The 11118-nt window shown below is 41.7% G+C and overlaps 1 protein-coding gene across 1 annotated transcript; it reads left to right on the top strand.

Moving 5' to 3' along the window:
• The first annotated feature begins 8119 nt into the window (after positions 1-8119).
• On the top strand, positions 8120-10863 carry LOC146546788 (uncharacterized). Its single transcript, XM_085264983.1, has 3 exons — positions 8120-8311; positions 8437-8500; positions 8994-10863. Exon 3 carries the CDS (start codon positions 8998-9000, stop codon positions 10081-10083), a length of 1086 nt encoding a protein of 361 aa, XP_085121109.1. The 5' UTR covers positions 8120-8311; positions 8437-8500; positions 8994-8997; the 3' UTR covers positions 10084-10863.
• Positions 10864-11118: the final 255 nt, after the last annotated feature.

Below are 11118 nucleotides of genomic sequence, written 5' to 3'. Positions count from 1 at the left end.
TGCGTGTGCATATCTAGGGCAATCTTTCCTATCTATTTTTACAGCTGGGCTGCAACGCAGAGTGGTTAAGGTGATGTGCCAGTGGTGTGGAATGGGTGCTTCAAGGCCTCCACAAACAAATGACAATCGATAGGCCAGACTGTTCCCACCAACAGTTTAACCGTTGGCCAACACGGCTGCAAACCTCAGAGCCATTAACGAAAAGTGGATTTGTCTCTTCGAGCCTGCGGGTTTGGTCAAGGTTCAAGGCAATATGTCAAAATACGCAAATATTAGAAATTACAGCGTTTCAAAGTCATGCAACACAAAAGCTTATGTTACAAAAATCATCAAAGTAAATAATGAAACGTGGACATTTTAAGCAGAAACGTGCTCTCCTAAACTTCACATTGGTAAAAACACTGCCAGTTACGCAAAGATGAGGCCTTGATACCAGACTGGAGGTCACTTAGTGGTCACTGATAGAGCTGGACTGCTAAAAATAAAAAATAAACAAAAAGCACATTATGGGGTATTGCTCATGTATGTATGCATGCTAGCTGCCAACAAGAACCAGCCTCTGTAAACATTAGTGATCCCTTTATTTGTTTTAACACCTTTTAAATACCCAGAAGTGACCAATAGATAAAGACATCACTTAATATTAAAAAAACAACCCTATTTAGATTGCATCTTGTTAGATTCACAGTCTTACTGCGGTAGTTAGTGAGAAAAACAGATGACAAGTTTAACTTCCTCATATCTTGCTCAATACAAAATGGAAACATGCAAACTGCTAAACCCGAAGGGGGCTAAACACTGCAATAACGACCGCAGCAATCAACACACAACTCGTTTCAGGAGATTATAATGGTTGATGTGCTGAGCTCTAAAAATGGCAGATTATGACTGAAATACTTTTAAATAAGTTAGTTACTTTGCTGCTACTTGACAAAGCAAGGGTGCAAAGTGATAGGTTGTTTTAGGCTGACTTTTATTTTAAACACATCACAGTTACAACTTTATACAAATCTTACACTGACAGTAAAAACCACAGGTGGCAAAACAGACACATTCATTATCACTGCGCTATTTATCAAATAGTCGGGGGGGGGGGGAACGCCCAGAGCTTTTATTACATGCCTAATGACCTTATGTGTGTTCTCATCTTCTACTGTATCTCACAGGATCTCAGCAGTGCATGATCCTCAGGCCACTCATGTATCAACAGCACAGTAAGTGTGAGAAAGCCCCATGTTGTGGGAAGCTACACAATGCCCTTATTTCTCAGGGGCCTACATTACTACTGTAAAGTTGTCATGTGACGCTGTACAAAAGTCACACTGCAGTCGAGTATGAGGAGGCGATATCCTCTTCATACTCGCTGAGGCTCAACTTCCTGTAAAAAGTGGTTAACAGCTGAGCTGTGAATTAAGGAGTAGGAATCAGGCCAGCAAACATCAACCTCAACAATCACACAAATTACCTCCTTGGAGGGGTTTGCAGAAGACATGGGGTCTGATATGACATACAAACTCACCTTAAATAGGTCAGGTTAGAACCAGAGCAAAGCAAAGGGGACAGGAGCTTGTTAAAAGCAAAACATCTGTGTGTGTCTGCGTGTGTGTGAGTGTGTGAGGGGAATGGGGGTGTGCGGGGAGTAGGGCTGACATAACAACAACAACAACATCAAAGTTTACAGGAACAAACTGATTAAACTAACCGCCCCAGTGATGACTCACCTGGTGGTATCACAGTGAAGTGAACTGTGTGGGTGCACTGAAACACGTTAGTAATGGTAAAACTGTGGTTTGGAGGGTGCTGCTTAAAGTAGGGGTACCTGGGCGAGAGCTGATTTGAAAAACAACCAAATAATATAACAAGTTTGTACTGTGACTCCCTCAAAGTAAAAACACTGTAAAAAAAATCTTTCCATTCTCTCTCGCAGTACTTTTGAGACAACGGCCCACGTGTCCAACGATTTACTCAACTCATCATTATGACAAAGTTATTACAGTAGTATTGTCTAAACGAATCAGTAGTGGTAAACAGTTCCACTAGCCATATGTTTTTTCTACATCTTATCTATCTGGGCACTAGCTCTGAGTGACGTTTGAGTGACTTTGATGATAAAGATGACCATTTATTGAAATTTCCACCATTTATGCTCATTTCCACACATCATCGCTTGTGTGCCCTGGAATCCTCGAGTGTTTCAGCATTAATCACAAGTCACCCTCGATTAGCTTAGCCCCTGCCATGGAATAACAGATACAACTCGTTTTTTCTTAGGACTGCACATAAAGGGATCTCCTTGACCTCTGCATTGGCTAAAGTCTGCTGCCTGCATATTCAGACAGCCGTCCTGACAGACACTAACGAAGGAATATGAGTTGTGCCTGAGTTAAAGTGGAATTATTATACTCATATCAATCTCCATATTATTATTCCTGTACAATAATAACAACAACAACAACAACAACAAGAGAAAAACCCCACTTAGCTTACTTTAACCTAGCTGATAAACACCCTCACAAGCAGATGAAAAAACCCAGCATTACATCACAGGTCACTTTCCTTTTTTCTAGCTTCTGCCTGTCTATTGCAAACCACCAATAAACACATCGATATATAAGCGAGACCATTTATGCTCATTTCCAACACCAAATTTTACTCGCTGGCCACACAAAACTAGCCTTCCACGAGTTACAGTTAAAAACATTCCTCATGTCATCCTGGACACATGTATTTGATATCTTATCACACGTTATCACACGCATATCACACATGTCCAAAAGCACCCGAGAGACTCAGAGTGGTGATCTGAAAAGTAATGATGTCAGTTTCACTGGAAGACGCTTTGAGTTCAAACTAAGAGACACAATGCTGAAACAATACTTTTAAACAAGCGTGACTTCAATAGATATTTATTTATATACACTGTACAAATTTCTATAATTAATTCAATATCAGAAGCAGTATGCTTTAAGTAATTACAAATATTAAAAATAGCTTGACTAAATTCTCCTTATCTTTCATGCTAATTTACCCATGAGGTAACTGAGCTCCTAATATTAATGCACAAAAAACACACACACACATACACACTGGTGAAGACTACAGTCTACAACAAACTTGCAGTTCTGGTAAAGTTTTCTTTTCAACACAGGAAGGATGGCCACTCCGTCTCTGATTCCTCACCTCCTACAGGTATCGCTTGAATAATGCTTAAAAATATTAACTAAACTCAATCGCAAACAATAAATGTGTAGATTTTTCTTTAGCTTATGCTATGAATCGTATTGGGAACGGACTGATTTCTACAACCCTCACGCACCCGGTCACCTCCATCCACACAAGAACCTTTTCCGATCTTTAAGTGTTTCTTTGTAACATGGGGCTCTTGCCCAACCCAGCCAACCTTTTGATTAGTGGTTGACCTGCTCTACTCCTGAGCCACTGCATTTATATAGATATAGGAGTAGGGTAATGGAACCCCTAACCTCCATTATAGAAAACAATACAGAAGTGCTTTAAACTGGCATTCTTTCTAGCCGGTAAACTGTGTAAGTCTACAGAAAAACAGCGCCAGACTCAGTAAATCTTTTTCCTGATGGGTTAATGACCTCAGTGAACCAGCTTACAGATTTGGTAACTACAGCACAATGTTCATTTCTGTAAATAGTGTAAAAAACAAAGGACAATGAGGCAGAGTATGCTTTCAGATGAGGCAACGCTGTGATTAAGGAGCTGGTTCTGTAGGAGTGAGGATTTTGACGCAAGTTTAAAGTGCCCTGAGTGCTTAGGTCAAGTAGAAAAGTGCTATATAAGAGTCAGTTCATTTACCATGAAGATGAAAACACAACTCAAGCTCTCCCAACAAAACTAATGTCTATGTACAACTGTCTGAGGCATTTAGAAAGGTCATGGTAACACTTAAAGTGGGTATGAGGAAGAAAGAATATATACATATATACACTTTTAATGCACAAGGTAAAGACAAAGACAAAAACAAGCAGAATAACTTTCTCTTTGTGGCGTAATGTGCCAAAAACAACAAAAGAGACATCAGTTATCACACTTCCTTTTTTGCTGTGCGCATGGCCAGTGTAGTAAAGCTCAAATTCACTGATTCTTTTATTTAGACAGTAGGTCACTTGTCTTTGTGTTTTTCACAACCTCATTTAGACATATGACGAGGAGAGTGATGGGGAGGCACGTATGTGCAAAACACTTGTTGCACTTGTGGAAAGATGCATTTGGCACCTGGTGAACACTAGCAAAGTGTAAACACACTTTTAGAACATTTACTTCTCTTTCTTTCTTAGTCACTAAGATCATAATCTCTATCTGTCCACAGTGCATTTGTGATTTACAGGGCTTTGTAGTGAGTGGTACCCCAAAATTCTAATCTACAAGGCATTAAAAACAGATTTGGTAAGACTGGAATTCTCTAGTGAGCTGAACAACTCACAAAGTTGAACGCAGACTGGGCTGTCATATTCTTGTGCATGCATATTAACATTAGCGCATGTGTTCAGATTTGTGCCATGATGAAAACGAAACATATGCGTGCAGATAGCACTTTGAGGAGCTGATAGATGGAGAACATGAGAAAGTAGGATGGATGAATAGAGGACAGTTAGTGAATCAAGAAGTGCAGAGGATTAGTAGTGAGGAAGTGAGGACAGCTATGAGGAGATGGAAGAGTGGAAAGGCAGTTGGTGCAGATGACATACCTCTGCAGGTATGGAGGTGTTTTGGAGAGAGGGCAGTGGACATTTTAACCAGACTGCTTAACACAATCTTAGAGAGTGAGCACAGATTTTCGAGAACAAAGGTGATGTGCAGAGCTGGACAGATGGATAAAGCTGATGCGTCACACCATGTTATAGGAAAGAAGGAGCCCTACAGATTCTTGTTTTGGGAATGTTGGCGGAGGTCAACCATCCAAAGCAACAGAGAGAGTATGAGAGAGATCAAGAAAGGAGTGCCGGCAGGGTTGAATAGGAAAGGGAAGGTTTAGGAGATAGTAGTGAGACCTGCAGTGATGTATGGTTTGGAGATGGTGACGGTGACACAAAGACAGGAGGCTGAGCTGGAGGTGGCAGAGCTGAAGATTTTTGTTGGAAGCGATCAGGAGAGATAGCTCAGGCTGAGCAGTTTGGAGACAAAATAAGAAAAGCTGAGCAAGGCTGAGATGTTTTGTACATGTGCAGAAGAGGGAGAGTGGATATATTGGACAAAGGATGATAAAGATTGAGCTGCCACGCAGGAGGAAAAAAGAAAGACCTCAGAGAAGATTCATGGATGTAGTAAAGGAGGACGTGCAGAGGGTGGGTGTGATTGAGGAGGATGCTGGGACAGGAGGAAATGGAGGCAGATGATCTGCTTTGGTAAACCCTAAAGCGAGCAGCTGAAAGAAGAAGAATAAGGAATAGAGGTCAACTGGTGTTCTTTGTCACAATCATCGGATGTGATCAACATCTGTTTGAGAATCCTTCTTTCTTAGCCTGCAGCCAGCTGTCTAAACAATTCATGAATCCTTTACGAAATTAATTAGAAATCCTGTCTGTGAGGATAAATGTACTAGTGGTGCACAGGCTGGGTAATTAAAACCTGGAAATGACTAAATCATTAGCTTTTTCAAAAGATTTATTGGTAAAAGGAATACAGCCTTTAACAAATGTTTGAAGGCCCTCCGCATCCATATTTTCGATAAAAATCAAAGCTGCCGGCAGCATGATGTCAGTCGAGCAATCACTGGTACGAAAGAAATACAGATAATGGTCAAACGTTCAGAAGTGTTCTCTCAATTAGACACTGAAGCATTATAAAGCCAACAGGACTTATACTGCTGGCGCTGAGTAATCCACATAAAAGAATCATCTGCAACATGCAGTCAGGATGTGGGTGTTGCCACACACAAACGTGGGAGTGCACCAAATTATGCAGGCCCTTCATATCACAATGTTTTCTAAGCATGCATTTTTTTTTAACAGTGATAATAAACTATCCTCGAAAAGGTCCAGATTCACACAGTGCTGAGAGACACAGTCGAGTAAATTGGATCGCTGTCTGTCTAAAAAGAAATCAGCCCTGTATTTATTAATAATTTGGATGCTATCATATTTATAACACCTGCTTCCTGTTACTGCTACAAGTTGAGGCTACACTGTAGTCTTCACCTGCATATATGTATATGTGTGTGCGCATGTTTGTTTCTGTGTTTTCTGTGCATGATAGTTTGTCTCTTTTCAAAGCCATCAAACTAATATCCGGGAACCAATACAACCTGACAGGTACTATGTCTTTAAAAATCTGGAGACAACGTTCTTACTAAAAGAAGACTGTTGGAACATGAGCGACTGTGGCTGATGCGGTTATGATGAGTCAGACAGAAAACTCTACTGGAGTTTTTAACAAACACACATCTGATAGGACACCCCCTGTGATATGGACAGCCCCCTCACTCTGCACGCTACAAAGAAGTCTTCAGCACCAACTGCAGAAGAGTGATGTTGTACAGTGTGGTTTTCCATTCTGGTTGCTGTTCGGCTTCTGTGTCTTCTCGCGAGAAGCTGCTCTTTTGCAGCCTTTCAAAAGAATACCCAGACTACAATTAGAATGTGAACAGAAAAGGAGAGGTGGATCATTAGGTTTCACCTGTGCTTCTCAAACTTTTTAATGCTTAGGCAGCTGCCAGGCTGGAGATTTCAGTGCTCTCCACAGACAACCTAATGTACCCTGGTGCACTTTGCCCCTGTCCCCTGCAGACAGTGATTCATCTCTGGCAGCTCGGGTGAGGCAGGATTCAAACAACAGCCTTCTTGGTTGTGTTATGAAACATTTTGTTTTTTTCACCAATAGACGGACAGGTGGATTTGCCACTTGACCAAGATCCTCTGGACCAAGAGTGGTTTGTACTCTCCCTCCTCAATTGTGAACCTTAACACACTCTTAAATGGAAAAATACAACACAAACGAACAACTGGAGAAGAATGAGAGATGTGGGGAATCACGTCTGTCTGCACCAGTGAAGATTAGTGACATTGAAAAAGCTAGAATAAAAATCAGGCGCATAACTAAATGGAATTCCACACCATGTGACTAAATTAAATATGGATAGATGAATACTGGGGAGAGACTCGCCAAAGGCACAAAAAAGGGTTTAACGAATCACATTTATTAAAGTAGATTTGTATGTGTAAAATACTCACTGTACAGCTACCTATTTTTGTAGACACGTGTGGAAGTGAACAAGAGTTGTGTGTGTATTGTGGTCATGTTAACATGACCACAACGTCCTGACATTTTAGAATAAAACATTAACACTGCAAGGCACAGATGGTGCTTACAGATTCTAAAGTCCTGCTTTATCAGATGGCTGGAATGAGCAAATCCAGCAATGGGAAAAGAAATTCCCACAATCTGAAGCATTCAGCAGGAATTGCCTCTTGAAATTTTCCTTTTAATATAGCAAAAAGGAATTTAAACTGACCGGCAATTTATCCTTCAATGTGATTTGTCTAATTAAAAAAAAAAAAAATACAGGGAACGCTAAATTACAAATCTGGACTTTAGTGATTCCCTGCATCCTTCCTGAGGCTGGACTAGTGGATGACTGGACCCATTCAAAGTCCGTCCTGAAATTTAACTGTGAGCACGTGATTAGCAGTTATGTGCGCCATAACCTTCATTTAAGGAGGAGTTACAGGTGCAAAATCCATGAGAAGTTAAAGCTTTTGTTACAGTTCCCGCAGTCTCCATTTGAGAAGATGCGCCACATGCTGAGCAACACCGTGATGTGGAGCGAACTTTTTAATGGAAAAAAAAAAGAAGAAGAAAAAAAAAAGAAAAAAAAAATCTCTAAATCTCTCTAAATATAGCTCGTGCTTTCTGGGATTTGTTTCAGTGTTTTATTTCATTTCATCACGTCATTCAAAACAAATAGATAAATACATGTCAAACAAATCTCAAAGTCAAACATAATCATGTCGTAAACCAAACCATGTTTTCTACTAATGAGTAAAGCTTACTGAACAGTGGTGTCACAGTGCGACTGTTCTAGACACGTCGACCGATGTGCTGTAATTTTACAAAAGTAATAAGTAGGACGGTTGATCCAAATCGACTCATTTCAGTAACACCTGTTGGTTAGATTGTGGCCACACACAGCTCTCTTGGACTTCCGCACTCCAAGTTAAAGTTGCCAGATCGGTTTCCACAGAATGAAACAGACAGCACAGTGTGATTGGCTATCCGTGTGGCCTATATGTGCGCACCGCCCAGCAGCTCTGCTCTCCACATCACCGCTGATTGTGAGTGAATGGTAAGTTCAGCCCTTTCTCTGTTTCACCCCATGTAACACCCACAAACTTAAAAAAGATTAAGTCACTTTTCCAAGTGCTGCGCGTAAAACTGTATGTCGCTCTTCTTGTGTGTGTGTGTTTGCAGAGCTGCAAGAGACGCTCAAAGTCCCGGCTTCTAACAGTCCCACAGGTGTCATCCTTCCAATCAGGTCAGTGTCAGTTCAACTTTACGACGCTGTCTAATTCTAAGGCTTTAAAACGTGAACGCTCACATTCAGTATGCTCGCGTAAAGTTCCCTCGAGGCTAACTTTTAATGTATCTGTCTTAATCTTAAGAAGGTTAGAAACTGTTTTAAATGAAAAGGCACCGACACTGTCGTATGTGCCGACATCATTTAACGTTGTGGTGGAGTAAGGCTGTTTAGATTAATGCACATTGAATTTACAGATTATTAACTCGCTTTTCAACGTCAGTAAACTACGCGTTTCGTCAAATGTCTGAAGTACATTCAACTCAAAAATGCTCAAAATAAACGTAAACGAGTTTCATTCACGCAGATTTTTCTCAGCATTAGTTATGAATCGAAACTTATGCAGCAATCATTGCTTTAGGTGATTCAGGTGCAGCTAACGGGGTCAGATTTATGCTTGATGCATGGATGTATGCATGCTGCTTGACTGACACTTGTTTCCCTCCACTAGTGTCATGAGCTCCCCGAAAAGCCCTGACGGTGCCGGGACAGATGCTCCTTGCCAGCCCTCCTCCTCAGTTGAGAGCAGTGGGTACACGGACACGGAGCCTCGGCTCCTGGCTGGGACTCGGTCCTCCCTCCTGGCTCGACGTCTCATGCGCTTACAGGCCTACAGTAGCCACTTCACCCCCGTTACGCGCCGGAAGAGGGAGATGATCCCAGACGATAAGAAAGATGCCAGCTACTGGGACAAGCGACGCAAGAACAACGAGGCGGCCAAGCGGTCCAGGGAGAAGAGGAGGCTGAATGACCTGATGATAGAGGGCCAGCTACTGGCTCTGAGCGAGGAGAACGCCCAGCTGCGGGCTCAAGTCCTTAACCTGCAGTACATCAGTACCCTGAGCATAGAAAAAACCAAAGCACCCTCTCCCTCTGCGACATCAACTGCGCCTGTCCTAGCGCCCACTCTGCCCTTGTCGCCCATACCTCCCCACACCCCTTCTCTCTTCCAGGCAGGGATCAGGGCTGTGCGACAACAGGAAACTGCACTGAACCAGTATGAGTCCAAGCTCCCTTGTTTTGGCTCAACTAGAGGTCTTTTTAATCCACTAAGCCATCGCAATTGTGGGACACAGCCAGGCATCCTTCCTCTCACCGGCTCCGGTGTCCTTTCGCTCCGAGATAGTTTAGGGAGCGGAAGGTCAGGGGAGGTAGGAGTGGATGCCCAGCGCCAGGTCTCCTCCGTCGATGTAATCCCCATCTCTCCCAGTGTATCTTCCCCACCCGTCTCTTCCTTCTCAGCAATCATGTCCTCTCCTGACACTCTCCACCATGCCTCTGCGCTCTCGTACCCACCCCAAAACTGGCTGGTGCCCCAGCTGAACCACTCGGCTGTGTGTAATAATCTTCTTCTGCCCTGGGGGTCCTCCTACCTGGCTCCGTCGGCCGTCTACTCCGGCCTGCCTCTCCACTTACAAGAAAGGCAAAGCCAGGGTGTCGGTGTGGAGGCGCACATTCAGAGGGGGCTGAAGAGTCGGTTCAGCAGTGCAACGCCTGGTTTGTCTCAGCTCGGGATGCATCTCAGTTCTGGGGGACGCTGACTGGACAGTTTAACTGTTAAGGTGTAACTTACAAGAAGTTTTTAAAAAATCCCCAAACTTAACGTGATTCCATATGCGTCCAAATGAGATGTGAGGTGAAGGCTTTTTCAGCTGGTTTTTTTTTTTTTTTTGTTTGCCAGTAAATATGCAGTCCAAAAAGAATGAAACGTGTGCAGTGGGTCATAATGAAAATACGAACAATTAAAAAACGAAATAAACAGCCTTCACGTGGCCTATGTTCCCCGAAAGATCAGCCATGAACAATGTATTTTACCACGAGCTACACGGCACGATTTTCTGTGGTTTTATTCTGTTTGAATGAAGCTTTTGCGCTCCCGCTCTTTGTCTGAATTTGTTTCATACAATGAAATATTAATGTATAATGTAATAAACACACAAGCTGTTTTTTCGTTTTTGTTTTTTAATGTTATTCCGGACTTTTCTTTTTCATTCAGATTATTTAATTTCATTGCAGTACAGGTATTTCTTGTACATTTTTACCCTTTGCCAGTGATGAAAAACAAACAAAAAGAAAAACACAGCGACTGCACCAGTGAAACTGTGCGTGCTGACTCGGTATTCCCCTTTATCCCCACTGCGTGATTTCCCAGCACAATTCGACTCGATGGAAAACTGAACGTTGAACCGTTTATTTGTGGGTCAGCAGCTCAGTGAGACACAATCCACCACATTTCAGTGAGACACCACATCTGGGTAATGTTTAAATCTTTAAATGCTATGCTTTTGTTAGAATAGGGTCTTTAATATATGAATGTATATCCATGCATTCGAATAGTCCTGTTAGTCATTTTACAATCAAGTATAAAAGTAATGCTTTAAGTCGAAAAGTAAGTATAAAACTCTAAGAATATACTTAGAATATACTCTAAGTATAAAAAGTATTACTTTTATACTTGTCTAAGTATAAAGTACAAAATATACTTAGTGTGTGTATGTATATATATATATATATATATATATATATATATATATATATATATATTCTTATTTTTTAATCCCTTTTTATGCCCTTCT

The sequence above is a fragment of the Mchenga conophoros genome, linkage group LG23 (genome assembly GCF_057382185.1).
Source record: "Mchenga conophoros isolate Kocher_MC1m ecotype Shallow Benthic linkage group LG23, M_conophoros_male_GT1.1, whole genome shotgun sequence".
NCBI classification, from domain to species: Eukaryota; Metazoa; Chordata; class Actinopteri; order Cichliformes; family Cichlidae; genus Mchenga; species Mchenga conophoros.
The sequence above is the reverse complement of the archived record's forward strand: the minus strand, read 5'-3'. Positions and strand labels throughout refer to the sequence as shown.